This window comes from Nanorana parkeri, unplaced genomic scaffold (genome assembly GCF_000935625.1).
Source record: "Nanorana parkeri isolate BGI_ZX_2015 unplaced genomic scaffold, ASM93562v1 scaffold1143, whole genome shotgun sequence".
Taxonomy (NCBI): domain Eukaryota; kingdom Metazoa; phylum Chordata; class Amphibia; order Anura; family Dicroglossidae; genus Nanorana; species Nanorana parkeri.
The window spans coordinates 1-17,177 of NW_017307411.1; the positions used below are offsets into that span (position 1 = coordinate 1).

At 39.9% G+C, this 17,177-nt stretch overlaps 1 protein-coding gene across 1 annotated transcript in view; it reads right to left on the reverse strand.

Moving 5' to 3' along the window:
- Positions 1-1,596: 1,596 nt before the first annotated feature.
- LOC108796645 (protein Shroom2-like) overlaps positions 1,597-17,177 on the reverse strand; it is a gene marked incomplete at its 3' end in the record, with an annotated part of 173,721 nt that continues 158,140 nt past the window's right edge. The window contains exons 6-8 of the mRNA XM_018568141.1: positions 9,999-10,736; positions 5,982-6,524; positions 1,597-1,768 (exon numbers count right to left, since the gene is read on the reverse strand). Coding sequence (XP_018423643.1) covers positions 1,597-1,768; positions 5,982-6,524; positions 9,999-10,736 — 1,453 coding nt within the window. The remainder of the gene's footprint in view (positions 1,769-5,981; positions 6,525-9,998; positions 10,737-17,177) is intronic.

Genomic DNA, 17,177 nt, shown 5'->3' on the forward strand with positions numbered 1-17,177 from the left:
ATTTGTAGAAAAATGGAGACCATGGAGGGCTTTTATTGGCTTAATAGAGATGCAACGATATTTATAAAAAAAATTAAAAAAAAAGGAGGAATAGCATATTTCCTCTTTTCCCTTTCTTGTGCAATTTTTTTTACATTTTTTTTTTCCTTTTCCTTTTTTAGGGGAGGGAACAAGTTTGGATCTAGGGGAGGAGGGGAGGGGGGGAGGGATGGATGAAGGAGTGGGTATGATAGGGTTTTTTTTTATGAATAAACAGGGTAAGAGAAAAGGTACGGGGCCGTAATTGAGTGGCATTTCAGACAATATAATGCTCTTTGCCCTCTCTTTTTATGGCTAGATAAGTAATGGTGAAAGGTTAGTTTATTATTCAATTAATCACAAGTACTAGTATTTTTCATCTGTTATGATATATTTTTCACCTGTAATTAAGAATAAATTAAGAAATTTTAGATATGAAATAGCCATATATGTAGAGGTTAATGATATCATTATGTAATTTATGGAATTGTATGTGAAATGACACAAATAAAAATATGTGCTGTATATGTACTATGGATCATGATTTAACCTAGTCATGTTAGCAGGGCAGAATTGCGAGCGCCTCACACAAGCTGAGCAGCGAGACGCGATGCAGCGATCATGCCCAGCGCCGACTACAAGAGGCACCACGTGAGGCAACAGGGATCGGAGTGAAACTGTGAGTGAGGGAAGCTGGGACGGGGCTGGCTGTAAATCTATTGCTATAGTGTACTGGATGTGCGTAATGTATATGTAGTACATATATACAGCACACACCTCCACTACACTCCAGCAATAGATTTACAATTCTCCCCTGCTAACATGAATAGGTTAAATCATGATCCATAGTACATAACATGTAGTTGTACTATGGATCATTTAAAGTCACCTGTCCATTTAAGAAAAAGTATTGGTAATTGGTATCGGCAAGTACAGGAGGGGATGTACTTGTACTTGGGCCTGAAAAAGTGGCATCGGGACATCCCTACTGGAAAGCATAAAAATCTAAACTTGCAGCAAGCCAGATCCCGTACATAAATAATTGGCTTCCAGGTGCTGTGGGGAGTGAATGATTTGACTTGAGCGGTGAAGTGCTTAATCGCTTCCCAGTCCCCCCCCACTACTTGCCCATTTACAAAACGCCTTGTATTTTTCTCAAAGAATACAAAGCTTTATGTGATTGGAGGAGAAGAGGAGGGGGTGTGGATTTTACATCATCTCTCTAAGGACCTGATACTCTGAGCTGTGTGTGGCACACCCCTGCAGTATATCATCATGGTGGACAGAATAGCTTACATGTAGCACAACAGGAAAAGTTGTATAATGTAAGCAGATTTTTTTCTCCTTCAATACGGCAGTTTGAGAAGGAAGAACAGCAACTGACAGGTTTTAATGTTTCTAAGTCCTTTACATATATTTTTTGGACACTGCATTAGGGTTCGATATAAAACCAGTTGAAACTTATATGCAGCAAGTTTTATTCAGTTGTGCTCAGGTAATGATCTCATTTCCATGGTGACACAATCTGCTGATCTGACGACTCTCAGAGTTACACTGGTAGAATTTACAATTGGTTACCTTTTTTTCATATAAATTATGGCCCAGCTCTTCCTCTGAATTCTCCTCAGTGTGCTGCTGCTCTTGCATATCTTTCATTTTGATGAGAAGCTCAGCTTTGGGTGCGGAAGTGCTGTAGTATGTAGAACTGGTCGTCAATGAAGTTGCTGCAGTTGTATTCTGGTCCTCTTTTCTGTAGGATAACATAGTACAACATTATACATTGGACAATGGCCTAGTAATGTAACATGTGGGGCATATTTCTGATTATTAAACAACAATCGGCTGTAGCGGATTTGAACTATTAACTTCTTGTCAATGAAAGCTGGAATCAAAAAGCAACCCTTGCAAAAAGAGCACCTGCCTGATTTCGGTGAAAGACATCTGCTAAGCTCCACAGAGACGCAAGATATGTTGTTAATGTGTATGCAAACCAAAAATGTTTTATTTACTTTAAGTCAGAGTACAGAAGGGTTACAACTGCTAATTAGATTGCTTTATGCTGCATGTGTTAGGCTGGGGAGATTTCCCTTTACTTCCTGTCTTGAAGATGCAACTAGAAATGAGGAAATCCCTTCAAAGTAAATGGATTCCGCATTTTAGAGAGTTGTCGCAGGAAAAGCTCTCTAATGGAGGATTTTCCCTCATCTCTGGCTTTATTGACAACTCAGAATTTTTAGAATTGACCTTAGTAAGGAGACACGGGCAGGAATAAAAACTTAACAAGGTGGCCTAACTCTTCCATATTCTATCCAAATAATAAAAAAAAAAAACACTAAATTCTTCCACACAAAGAGCGAGGGTCCTGCATTAAAGCATTCTGTCAAAAGGACAGACCTTTCCCTTCGGCTGTGGTTCTTTTCTAAACAAGATAAACTGTAAGACCCCATTCACACCATGCACATTCATTTTAAATGGGCTGACTAATGTAGCATGCAGAAACACACAAAAATGCGTGCACTGCGGTTAGTCAGCCAATTCAAACTTCAATGCATTAACATCAAGCTCTTGCAACATTTATTTTGTAAGGCACTGCAGCATCCAGCACATGTGCATTGGGGCGCTATGCAAAATTAATGGCACAACACAGCAACAAACGTACAGTATGTGTGCATTATAGTAAACTGCACCTATTTCTGTGCATTATCACAAAGCACATAAACAGGCCCTAAGGGCAGCTTTACACCATTTCCCGGACCAGATCTAGTCCAGATCATGGTGTGAACCTGCCTCAGTTCCAGTGCATTCCAGACCAGACAAAATGAGACGTGCAGTATTTTTCTGGTCTGGTCTGGAACGGGCTTCGCTGGGGTGAACAGAGGCCAGAAATAGCATTGGGATACATTAGGATGCATTTTGGGTCCAGAAACAATCTGGTCTGGTCTGGAGATGATCTGGATGTGGTGTGAATGGTCCCTTAGACTTTGTACACCTGTTTTGATGCACCGCAAATGTATTCAGTTGGGCCTTAAACGACATGCTGGCCTGCATTTGTGAATAGTGATCATTCTAGTTACCATAGCCAATGAGCGCATCAAACACATAACTTTTATTAGCAGTTTTCCACCAGTATTTGGGTAAACTGTTCTAGGCCAAATACTTTCCTATACTGTAGCTACCCATATGCATTAGCCTAAGCCTAGTAATGAGTGAAGTCACAATAGACTTCGCACATGCACATATTGCACATATTTTCTCAGGTTGAGACTCGCCTAGACAAACCAGATTTTCAACTCAATTATTTAAGTGACTGCAAATTAAGTTTATATAAATTGATACAAACACCGCAATGTGGCTGATTAGAGCTGGCAAACTTACAAGACCAGTCTCAGCAACAAAGAGCTTGGTGTGGTTCGGATAGCTTGCTACCACCTTTACCAACAAATCATTCTGGCACAATACAGCAATTAAATCATACATTCAACTCTTTACTATTATAAACAAAATGAAACAAAAAGAATGTATAGTGGTATTAGACAACTTTTTTTTTTGTGGTCAGGTAAATAATACATTTTTCTAATAATATGCAGTTTAGTATCCAGCCAGCAGATGAAGCTCTGGCTGCCCAATGCAACAAATGTCAATGTATACATTGCAGAGCACAGTATTTTAGTGTTATTGGCCTCTTGCAGCAATAGAATGAGTTATCAGAGGACTGATCTGTTTTCAGTCTGATAAACAGAGCTGAAAACCAAGTTTTGCTGGCTAAACTATTTTTTCTCTAAACTAACTCAGTGTAACAAAGCTGTAATTGCAGCATTGAGTTTGTTTTTGAAAATGTAGAAACATGGGGCTTCTAATGAAAGTATATGCATACTTAAAATTCTCTTGATAATTATTCTATGGCTGCTAGAAATTATGGTATTATGGTACCTAAATGCCTTGTACAAGGGTATACAGTTGTTTGAAAAAGACAGTACACACTCGTGGAATTCTATAGTTTTACCTATCGGGGCATAAATAAAAATCATCCGGTCCTTAACAGTCTTAAAATTAGTTAAATACAACCTCAGATGACCAACAAAAACACACGACATATTACACTGTGTCATTATTTATTTTACAAACAAAGCCAAAATGGAGAAGCCATGTGTGAAAAACGAAGTGCACCCAAACTGATTCCATAGGAATTAAGAGGCTAAGTAGCAGCCAGGTGATGCTAATGAAATGCTCTTGATTAGATGATGATTAGATGATCATCCGCAAGTGTGACCACCTCTATCATCTCCAGACCAGATTGTTTCCGGACCCAAAATGCATCCTAATTTATCCCCAACCTCAATGAACTGAAGCAACGTTGTAAAGAAGAGTGGGCAAAAATTCCTCCACGATGTGAGAGACTGAAAGTCACACATAAAACAATTACTTTAAAGCAGTGGTTCTGAACCTGTGTAACCTCAGGACCCACATTTGTCCTCGGTCATTAAGTCGTGACCCAAGTTGCACTGCAATGGAACGCATGGCACTGCGGTACTGCATGTTCCGATTCGGGCAATAGAACTGTGGTTGGGAGGTGCATTTGGGGTGCCATTCAAATGAACTGCAATGCAATGCACTTCTCACACCAAAATGCGTGGTAGGTGCGATTGCGGTCCAGGCATCTCTACAGGACATGCGAGGGAGCTGTAAGCAATGCACATATGGATGGAGCCCACCCTACCTCAAGCTCGGCACTCGGCGCCAGCATATTTTGAATGGCTGCATGGCGAAAGAACTGACAGTGCTGCGCTAGGGGGAGGCTGATGAGCCTGTCACCTAGAAAAGTGGAAGGTGCATGGGGACCCACTGAACATGGGGTCGTGACCCACTTTTGGGTCACGACGCACCAGTTGAGAACCAAGGCTTTAAAGTTATCGCTGCCAAAGGCTATTGCATTATAAAGTGTACTTCGTTTTGCAGACATGGCTTATCCATTTTGTTTGTAAAATAAAATAATGACACAGGGTCATGTATTGTTGTTCATATAAGGTTGTATTTACCTAATTTAAGGACCAGATACTTTTTATTATGTCCTGATATGTAAAACCATAGACTCTAGAGAGGGTGTACTTTCTTTTTCACACAACTGTATATTCTTCTTCTGCTATACAAGGTAAATTGTGCATTGCATAAAAAAAAAAAAAAAAGGGGCTTTGTTGTCTGTACTAACCAAGAATGTCTCACCTGATATGATTTTACTGTTAATGACATCATCCCCTTTACTTGTCATTTCTCTTACCAGCCACTGTCTAGCTGGTTTACTGCCTGTACATGTATTCCACAAACTATCTTGAAAATGTTATAATTATTCTTTTGTTGTATCTGCCTTCCACAGTCATGGTCTGAAATAAATTAAAACTAAACTCCATGCAAACTGCTAAATGCACAGATGAAATACATACATTGAAGCTGTGTTATCTGCCGAATGATGTGCAAGTCTATCCACCCAGCCCAAAGATTTGCACAGCCCTGACAGACATCACAGCCAGCTTGGAGATATGACTACTTGTTGCAATTAAGCAATAGATCCTAGGACTGGATGACGGAATAAGCCTGGCTTTGTGCACAGCCATGATGGAACAGAGAAGGGCCTTCTCCACACTGTTGCCACAAAGCTTGAAATGCAAAATGGTCTACAATTTCTTTTTGTTTGTTGTAGAATAGCACCTGAACTCAGTTTGGAGGGGCGTCCACACACTCTTGTCCATCTGCAACTTGGGAGGTTGCATACAAAGAGTAACAATCTGTGGTATCTGTATAGGTGTACTTTAAAGGAAATTGTACAGTTGTCATTTGAGCATGACAAATCTATCTAGGTGTATGTAATTAATTAGTAAATGCCAAAAGTCAAATAAAAAGTCTTTACTGCATGACCAATGTAAATGATTAAATGCCATCACACCATGTAAGCTATTTAATATACATACTTTTCATCTGGAGGTCTTGGAGAAGGAACCTTTGGATGCAGCTTTCTTCGTTGTTGGGCTTCCTCTAGGAGATGTTCATCCTTTCTGAATATTCCTTCCATGAGGTCCATTGTGGTCATCATTTTGGTGTTAGGATCTAAAATGTCTGCAAGAGACTTGTCTTTATCTACTATTTCTCTTACCAGCTCTTCTGACTTCAAGTCTGCATAAATCAAATCCTTATTCTTGGAGTTACAACTTGGAAGTGAAGAGATTGCTCCCTCTTTTGTGTTTTCAGAGGATTCCAGGACTGGTTGACTGTCCATTAGTCTGGACTGTTCTTCTGGGTCTGACCCATGCCTTGTATAAGCACAAAAGCGAGAATATGATTGTTCAGAGGTGCTGAGAGTCTTGAGCTGATCTTTCCCAACAGCAGTGTGTAAGGCAGGAGGCTCAATAGCACTCAGCAAATTGTTCCTGCTTTCCTTTTCTGCATGACTTTCAGAATGAACAATCTTGATGGGGACCATCTTCACTGTAGTGTTGTCTATCACTCGCTCAATCCTGAATATTAAAAAAAACCACAAATTGTTATTCTGTTTGCTTATCCCTAACAAACTGGATAATCAGGTATTTATAAAAAGAGCAAACATGTGGAACTTCAATGCAAAGAAACTGGATTTAGAAAAGCATCCACAATCTCAGCTAAATCACAGTTAAGAGGTCACAAGATCTAAATGCTAGGTTTTGTTTTGTAAAATTACATGGCAGGATAACACAAATATAAGTTTAACTTTCCTTCTGAACATACACATGTAAAAGCCACTAGAATAAAAAAAAAATACATGGGGTCAAGCAAAGGACAGCTCTGCCATTATACACAATACAAGGGAAATGCTGCAAATGTAAAAATGAAGATTAACCGTGAGTGTAACTAAGCCCCCTCCTCAGATACCTGAATTTGTTAGTGTTTCTGGCCATTGCTCTGAACCTCGCTGTTGCCCCCGAAAAGATTACCAGCAAATACAGAACATATTGACAATGCCAAGAACAAGTTATACATATGGAAGTATACCAACCATGCGGACCATGGAACAATTTTAGCGCAGGACTGGAAAAAGTGGGGTACCACCATTTTTAAGACAGATCTGTATATTTTGAATACATTTTTGTGAATTTGGTGGAAAAAGGGTTATATTTGTATTATTATGTACACTATTTAAGGGGTTATTCACTAAGTCCCCGAAGGCCTAATAAATAACCGAACCGAAGTGAGCCAAAGTCTCTTTGGCCATTCACTGCAGCCCGGTATGGCTATTTTGTAACAAAAAAGTCCACGTCACGGGACTTGCACCGCCCATTTGCTTACATGTCATTTGAGGACAGTGAGCTGTCGTGGCGAAGCAAGTCGTGACATCACAACTTGCTCCGCCCATTTGTTGGCTTTCGGGCCAGACCAGTCGTTTGCAACGGGAGTTCGGTGTAAGCTGTCGAGTCGAGGGGCCTTTTATTTCTCCGGCAAGTTGGTGGGTATCATTCATCATGATTGACATTGGATTACATCACTGGACGACATGACCGGCTTTGATTTGCATCATTGGAGCCTTTTCTTTTTTTTTAAACAAAGGACTTGTCAAAAAATGTATTTTGTTTTTGTTCAATTAAAGGATTTTTTTCAAGGTGTTGCATGTTTATTTACTTTTTACTTCATTCTCTGGTAAATGAGTAGGGGGAATAACTACCCCTTACTCATTCACAAGGGGGGGGGGCATCTCGGTGCCCCCTTTATGAAAGGGGGTACCCAGATGCAGGTGAGCCCCCCTACCCGGGACCCCCACAACCACCGGGCCAGGAATTGGGGGGAACAAGCACATGGTCAAGGCCACAGCATAACCACAGAAACTGTGATCAATATTTGCATAACAGGGTGTCCTGGATTTTTGATTTGCCAGAGTGCTCTAAATATACTTAAAGGAGATGTTTGTTCTATGAGCCTGGAACCAATTTAAAAGATTAAGTTTAAAGCATGCCTGCACTGAACTTGACTAAAGTGTCAGCAAGATGTTAATGCAAGTATCCAGAGGAACCCAGGTGTACCATGCTTCAACTTGGAAGTCAATGCTTAAGCTCATGTATAGGTTGAGCAGCGCAATGGTGGACATTGTTGGACTCATTTACTGCTTGCGTGAAAACTCATGGTTTGTCCAATGCTGCTTTTCAAGCATATTGTTACCCTTTATAGTATAGTCCCCTTGCTGTTTTTTTGGTTGTTAGTTAGGCGTCAGCTGTACTTTTAAAGGAGCATTGGGTACCTGGATCCTGGGATTTGTCTAGCCCTGCAACAGAGGACCTACAGGCAGCAATATTAAGTACTAATGAACACAATGGACAATCACAATTCCAAAAACTGAAAGACCGCTATAAAAAGAGTACCTACTTACTGCCAATAAGGAAATACAAAGCACTCTGTATTGTGTATGCCTTCAGGTGGAAATATAATCACTTTTCTGACCCAGTTTTTCCTGTATTTTGTAACAGGAGGCATCCTGTGTCACCACGGGCTTCCCCAAAAAAATATGTTATGGCAGTGTAAAATATGATAACCTTTCCATTTTAGACATAAGAATTAAAGTATAAGTACAATATAAAGTATATGCACCAAATAAGTATTAATGCATAATGTCCTAACCGAAAGCTTAACTCCACGTATAAATATTTAGATTAGTCAAGCTTGGCCCAATATAAGTATGCATATTTTACACCTGATAGGCCAGGGTGATCCTGTAAAGCCCTGTCAGACAGTGCTTTATAGCAGGTCCTGTATGCCGCTGAGCAACTTACCCTCTGCTCTGAAAACACAGAGGGTCGCTTACTCGGCACAGAGAGCACATTTTTTATCAATGAATACAAGGCAATCTCTAATTGGAGGAGGGGTGGACCCTGATGTCACCACCCCTTATTCAATCAGAGAACATTTTGCGGTTCAGAGAAGAGGGGAAACCTACATTTTTTTAATGGCCATTAATTTTGAAATCTGTTTCTGTACTGTGAAATTCAAAGTAACAATTATGGTCTGTGTCCATGTTTAGACTTCCCCTCACGTCTTGTCTATTTGGAGGGTGTTAGAACAGGCACCTCCAACAGCAGTAAAGATGTTCTTACTACAAAGGGGAAGGGTTGGAAGCATTTCCCCTAAAAAACAAAAACCTAAAGCAGGTAAAAATGTGCATTTAACTTTGCTAAAATCCAAGCAAAATATATGATTGGGCCGAAAATAATTTTTCCCCCTCTCAACTAAAGCGGAGTCACCCTTCAAAATCAGTTTATAGTAATTATTTCTAGGTAAATATTTTCTTTTTTACTCTTAAGCTATATACAAGGTATATCAATTTAGTTTATTTAACAAAATCCCAACCAATCTAAATCAATGTAAATTTCCCATGTGTCTGTATTAGCATTCTAGCTGAATTTAAGAGGAAAAGTACCCTTTCAAGACAAAAAAAGGTACCATACTGACCAAAACATACTAAGCTTTCAATAGCACCATCAAGTATATCTGAGGTTAAAAGTTTTTTTTTTGTTTTGCATAGAGAGAGGTTGTGCTAAAACCTTTGTCAGTGTCAACACTGAACAGATCAACCTTCACTATTTCTTTCTGAATCATGATGAGAAATCCAAAATGTTATGGTTGTTACTAGAACAAGGACTTTTCCCCTCTCTTGGGATAGATTTTCTCTCACTTCCTCTCATGTCTCCAGGAGGGAACGTGGGAGGAATTCTCTCCAGTGAGACACACAGAACAAAAAAAAAAATTTCAAGGGTTTTAATGATTTCCCTCTCTGTCATAAACCTAAAACATTTTTCGATTTGATATATACTTTAAATGTAGAAAAAATAACTAGGTTATTTCCAGCACCCAATAAAAATGTCAGACACTTTAACTTTCTGTATAAATCTGAATTTGATTGGTAGCTGTGAGCAACACAGACTGTTGCGAAATGATGCTGCCTGGTCAGTGTTAGGTTATTAAATATCTACCTTGCCATGTTTTCATCCTGAACCATAAATGGAGGTTTATCTGTAAGCTTTTGTGGAGCAAATTGAGGAGACGGTGATCGTGAAGGTTCCATCCCAGGTTTCTGCAGATAGCAAGGCTTTGGAGACCTTTCAGACTCAGAATTGACGGGTTTTTTCTCTAGGTGCTGCCCAACATTCTCCAGTGACCCAGAGGGCTGGGATTTGTGCAAAATGACACTTAAGTGTTTATCAGAAGGCACCCCTGGACTGTGGCCAGGTGTCGTCTCAGGCTTAACGGCATCTAGGCTTGCAGGAGAATAAGGAGCAACACCTTTCCCTTGTGCTGTCGTCAGTAAGGATTCAGTGGAAGTGGCAAGAGAAGATGTAGAACCGTTCTGTCTCCAGTATTTGTCAAGCTTGGGTGGAGGAGGTCTTTGTGGTGCTGGTCCACGTTTCTTGTTCACAGGCACTGCATCTTGCCACTGGTTTCCTTCACTAGTTTGTGGGAAATTCTTGACATCAATCTGATTTTCTGAAATAGGATCAGCTGAATAGCCAATATCTCTGCTTCTGTACTTTACATTTTCATTCACAAATCTGTAATCACTGGGGAGGGTCCCAGATCTTGCCCTGCTTTGTTGGGGTACATTCGCCGTGTCTGAGATCTCAGAGGATTTACTTGTTGGCTTGTGTTTGCTCTCAGATGAACTATCCTCTGTTTCCACTGACGGGTATTCTCTGTCCTCTGTCTCTGCAATCCTGCAATGAAACACAGGAAGACATTTTATGATTCATATTAGTTCAGTTTAAAGTTAATGTTGATTTGAGAAATATTGAATTTGCTGATTTGGACACAATTGTTAAAAGCCGGATTTGAAAGATCTTATGGAAACCAATAAAAACTTTGAAAACATATTAGTTCAGTTTGTGAAAATATAGCTGAGCATCCATTGTTTCCTACTTTGCACATATACCTACTGTGTATACAACTATCTGTAAAGTTCTATCTTTACAGATAGTTCTGTCTGTGTAGCCAAGTGGGAACCTGTTGTTTCTTCCATATCTGTAAAGTTCCGCAGCTGGTCTATTAAACTCATTACATTGTTTCAGAATTAGAGGAAGTTGACAATTTAACATCAGTATTTTAAAACAACAGCTGCCTGAAAATATTTAGGATTGACAGAAAAGCATTCCAGAACATTCAGCATTACAAAGAAGATAACTCATCCCAAGGAGGGCATCTTTATTCACTGATACACACACACACAAACTGTTGGGACCCAAGTAGTTCAGTCAGAACTATAAAATATGCACCAAATGTAGCGTGCTCAAATCTTCATAGCACAGGCATCCAGAGGATCCAGTTCACAGTACTTTAACTGGCACATTATAATCCCCCCTGTTAAAGAAGAAGAACTCCAGTAACAAATTGTATTAACCCATGCAGTGAGGCTACCCCCGCACTGCAAGGGCTAAGTGTTTGTTTAGGTTCAAAAATAACAAAGTTATGCTCACCCGAATCTCTGAGCTGGCCAGCAACCACAGCATTCCCTCCAGCCAGGAGTTATTCTTTAATGTGGTGTTCTGCTCCACCCCCTCCTAGGAGTGTTACTCCTATAGTGATGGGCCAAAAGAAATATAATGGAGGCAAGAGGGGCAAGGACAGCATGCAAAACTCTTAGAAGAGTTGAACCCTTTTGGCTATAACATTCTGTTATTTGGTGGGTCTGGGTTGCAGAAGACTGCATCTAAAACATATATAGGAGGTACCATTTATCACCTAGATTGCCCTGTTCATGTATTCTGACAGTGGTGGTTACCATCTGGCAGAATACAGTAGCCTCACTGGGAGACTGGTCCATTCATGCTGTTTAGTGTGGTTGGAGGAACCTGCAAGATATTTTTTGTTCAACCTGCAGACTAAATGATACAGATCGAATAGTGTATGGCCAGCATTAGTGTTCTTTACACCATCTTGTTCCCTTAGTCAGAGGATGTGTAACTTATCTTTAAGTTCACCATTCTCAAGAAGCCTGTAAACTTCTATTACATGCATGATGAAACCATTGAAGAGTAATTGAAAAAACAGCAAACGGAAGGGTTACTTACACAGTGCTGAAAGAAAAGTAATTATTTTTTTTTAGAGGCGGCACTTTTTCTCAGTATTCTGCATAATCAAGTCAAGCAGGTGTTGATACTTGCCAGATGTAAATTCACAAGCCAGTAGAACCATATTCCAAGAGTTCAGCACAATTTGCTAGGAAATGAATGGCTTCATTAGCATACTGCATCTGCATGCAGATCCAGTATCATAATGAATGTTGCATACACCCCCTGCGAAAAGTTCAAGCAAGCTACTACCATATTTATAGGCATAGAATTTCTCTCATTTCATTTATAAGTAAACAACTGCAGAGTGTACGCTGAAGGAAAGATTTACAAAGAAATGCACAGGGGCCCGCAATATCAAATATACCCTCCTTGCTTGATTATATAAAACCACCATTGATGCTCATTATAAAAATGTAAAAAGACAACTCTGTGAATTCCGCTTATCTGCTGAAATGTCTCAATTGTGTGCTCACTTTAAATGTTTAGGAGTCCATCATGAGAAAGTGAGCCATGGCAAGATGCGAGTGGCAAAGAGTGCCAACCTCAGTCAACTTTAGATTGTTATCTACAGGTGAAACTCGATTAGAATATTGTGCAAAGTTCATTTATTTCACTAATGCAACTTAAAAGTTGAAACTAATATATGAGATAGACTCATTACATGCAAAGCAAGATAGTTCAAGCCGTGATGTCATAATTGTGATGATTATGGCTTACAGCTCATGAAAACCCCAAGAACCCCAAATCCACAACCTCAAAAAAGTAGATTATTACATGCAATCAATAAAACAAGGATTGTACATAGAACAATATCGGACCTCTGAAAAGTACAAGCATGCATATGTACTCCGTACTTGGTTTGGGCCCCTTTTGCAGCACTTACTGCAATGACTTTTGCACGATATTCTAATTATTCGAGTTTCACCTGTATATCCCGGTCTGCAAGCTTTCTCCCACAGTCTTGGAGGATGTTAGACAGGACACGAAGGAAGTGAAAATATCCCAATTTCCTATATCTTGGGTGTTCGACAGTAAAACCTCATTTACACACAACGCAAGCAAAATTGTATATTGCGTATATACGCGTCTATGCACGTATACACAAGCGTCTATGCGTGCACTATATGCAATCCCAGAATGCATCACTCGTAATGGAATTTTTAATGTGCTGTACGCGCTCGGACGCATCTCTGTTCCATTCTGTTTTTGCGCATATATACGCTACACAAATATATGGTTCCATGCGCGTATGGAGCCATTTATTTGCATATGTTGCATATGGTACAATACGCACGTACGCGTGTATACGCGCGGCAGTGTGAATGAGGCCTGAAAGGGGAAACAAGCAGCAAGAAAAACACATTGTCTCATTTTCTAGTACAGTGAGAATGTTTGGAACCTCTGTCAAGATTGTATTGCAGTTTGTGTCTCTGTTGGGGACATTTCTTCTCACTTCCAGTCCAGGTGACGCGTGTCAGACTGAAGAAGAAGCAGGGAGAAATCTCTTCAACAAAGACACAGGCAGCATTTAAAACAAGAGTTGGGCTTTAACATCCAATCCTGGCTTCTTCCAAACAAGATGACATAACCCATGCAAGGCCTTATGGAGCAGGTGTCATTCCTGTTTTGAAGAACAGGACACGTAGGGTCTGGTGTGGGAAAAGCATTTTAACTACATGCCAGCTTGTGCCATTTGCCCTCAGGTGCAGGGAGTTCATAAAAGATAAAAAAGAAATGCCATCTGCTGGGACATTCGTACGTTTGTTTTCATTCTTTATTTTGGCAGCCGATTCCACTTGCTCAACAGATTGATTTTGGAATCGATCCAAATAACTTCAGCACTTTGTACTCTTTGGTTCATTCACTGATCATTAACAATATGTGCAAATATATCTGTTCTTATTTATTGCAAACAATGTATACATCTACCACCGTAAACCACAGACCAGTAGGAGCATAATAAAGACTTCATGTGAAACTGCCTGCACAATATATTGGATTTCATGACTCTAGCCCCAAAGCAGCAGACACAGTCATATGTCTAAAACATAACTATGACTGGAAATCCATGGAGACATTTCTATGACAACTGAAAATGTACACATCACTTTACATTAGACTCTGTTTCAGCACTGAATTATTCCCAAGTGCAAAGCCATTCACTTCTCCTCTCACTATTGACCTATAAAAGTATTATGCTGTGATTTCACAATGTCTCATAGACGTCCTTGTAATGCCTTGTTATGTCTGCCCTATGTCTTCAGGTACACACTGCATCATGGATGTGAATGGGATTTCTGACAAAGACTATCATCACGTGTTGGCATTTGAAAAAACCTTCTTTCATCTCTGCAGTACTGTATGTTAAGAAGGAAGACATATTTATTTTAAATACACTCGATGGTCACTTTTTAGGCATAGCTTTTCAAGAAGACAAACAGTAAATCATGTGGCTGCAATAGTTGTTTAGCCAAAATGTATACAGGGGAAGGCTGTAAACTAAGTGACATTCTGGAAGTGTTTTTTGGTGCCAAACTAGGAGGTTGCAACATCTCAGACACAGCTGACCTCCTGAGACTTGAAGTGACACTAAAGCCTTGGTCTGGAGCACACTTAGTTCACCCAAGCATGCTTAAAACTATAACTGCCATGCACTTCTCCAGGCCAAATCAGTTGTGCAAAGGTGCGTTCCCTGTCCCGAGGCTATATGTCACAAAGGGGCAGGGAATGCTGCTACTCATTGGCCTAGGAGGGGGGAGTGGTGCTTCTTTTGAGAACGCTTGGCCAAACTTTAGGCAAACTGGGTTTGCACCAAGCCTAGGCTCATCTCTACTTCAGAACAGAGGCAGCAAGGATCTGCAATAAAGTTTCAACAAAACTTTGCAACACATATAGTTCTCCTGACAAAGTTCACATTAAAGAGACTCTGTCTGCTAATTTGGGGCATAGTGACAGTCTCTTCCTAGCCCTTTACTCAATTATACTCCCCCTCACCAAGTTCAATCCAAGGTCTGGATTGAACTCACCAGGCTCCATCATAGTTATATATCACTGCTTGGGGGACTGACCTATTCATTTTTGCTGGCTGAGATCAGTGCAACTATTTTGTATACAATTTTAGGGGAACAAGCCCTAGAACACAATGAAATAGATATAACTTCCCAGTACTTGCCTGTGTTTATATTTCTGCACATATCACATATACATGATGAAGCAATAACTAAATTAGTCAAACAAACCATGTTGCTTCTGGGTTAACCCGGAATGGACATATTATACAGTACAACATCAGGGACCTGTCTTTGCCTGCTTTAAACTAACACAACCAATTGGAGTTTCCTAAGCAAAGAACAACCTTTGCCAACAGCAATATGACTTATAGTGTACGCATAACATTGTCACAATGTTTCCTATCTGTCAGTCTGTAACATTTTAAAAACTGCTATAAAAGCGGATAGCAAAAATATTAGCAGCTTGTGAAAGCTTCCAAGGAACTTATATGACCCATGCAGAGAAGGATATGTGTACAAAGAAAGCTGACAAAGAGACCTGCCCGCCTTAAGAAAGTATTATAAAAGAGTGTGGAGAGAGTATTAAAATGTGTTATTTGCTACTTAGAGTACACAAGGACAGCAAGATTACTCTGTACAAAGTCAACAGGATAAATAGTAAACCTTACACAAAGCAATGCGGTTATCAAAGCAATATACTACAAGAAGGAACTAACAAGTCACACACCAGTGATTTGCAAGGATGTGAACTCTGAACACTTTTTTAATCTTTAAAGCAACCTTTTTTTTTATCATGGAGGAACCCTTAAAATAGCGTTCTGGTCCAAAGGAGCCCTGCTAAAAATAATTTTAACTACAGCTCATGGTATGCTAGTGTGATCAATACCTACAGATGGCTAAAAAGATCACTGGCCTCAGTGGTTACTTTCCTTATAGATGAAGGAAGAGGCTCCAACTGTTCCCACATGCTGGCACTGCAAAGTGATGCTGGAGCTGTGACTTTGCAGATACCGTCAGGTGGGAGATCTGCCCCTGCTTGAGGAAGCCCTAGAAACCTCTGAAAAAACCTGTGGTTCCATTGAAACCTCTGTCATGGCAGAATAGGCACCAGCAGGTAGTGATGAGTTTATTCAGCTTGTCAAAATGTCGCTGCAGTCCGGACTATGGAATTCACCCACCACATCCCACAATGCAAAGCATAGTCTCAGTGATCTATTGAGAGGAACCAAACAATGCATTGTAGGATGCAGGCTGAACATTCCCAGCTACCAGTTTTCTGAAAGTTGACATCTACATAATGCAGCAGTGGTACCAACTGACACAAGGTGGGGCTTATCCTCGAACGTAATGGTTAGATTGATATGCAATATCACTTGAAAAAGAGAGTCCACCAATGCCTTATCCAATCTACCTATTTGGCTTCACTCATATGAACATCTATTTTAAACAGCCATGAATAAGCATTGGGGAAAAGAAAGATGGTTATTATACTGTGTGTATGGCTTCAATTAGGCTTGACATTAGTTGAGAAATGTGACAAAAATATGAAATACAGTAGAATGCTAACAATGGTTGGTTGGTAGTGTCTTGCGTGACAGGTATCGATAGACATGGGGGAATCAAAAAGATTGGAAGACAACTGATTACCTCATCAATAACTACAATAAATGACCAAAATCTATGTACATTAAACCAGAAGCTGGTCACTTTAAATGGTAAGTAATTTCCTTAAGTCTTTCCATGATATTAAGGTTTTCAGCACAGAATCCTGAAAATCTGCATCCAATTATGCGTGTTCTGTGAAGTGTAAGGCTGGTGTTTTCATTCAACATTACTAATAACGTTCCTGATATTTTTTTTTCCACCTCACACTATCCAAAAACTGATCAGTTGAGAATGTTGTGGCTTCCTGTCTTCTAATTTACATTTTTCCTGCGTTACTGTAGCAGCCATACTGATGTCTAATCAAATTCAAACTTTAAATGGAAGCTCTACTATTCTGCTTCTATCCTGCTTTGTTTTTAAACATGTACAGTTAAGATTTGACGACTGGTTTTGGAATGAAGTGGTCTTGAGT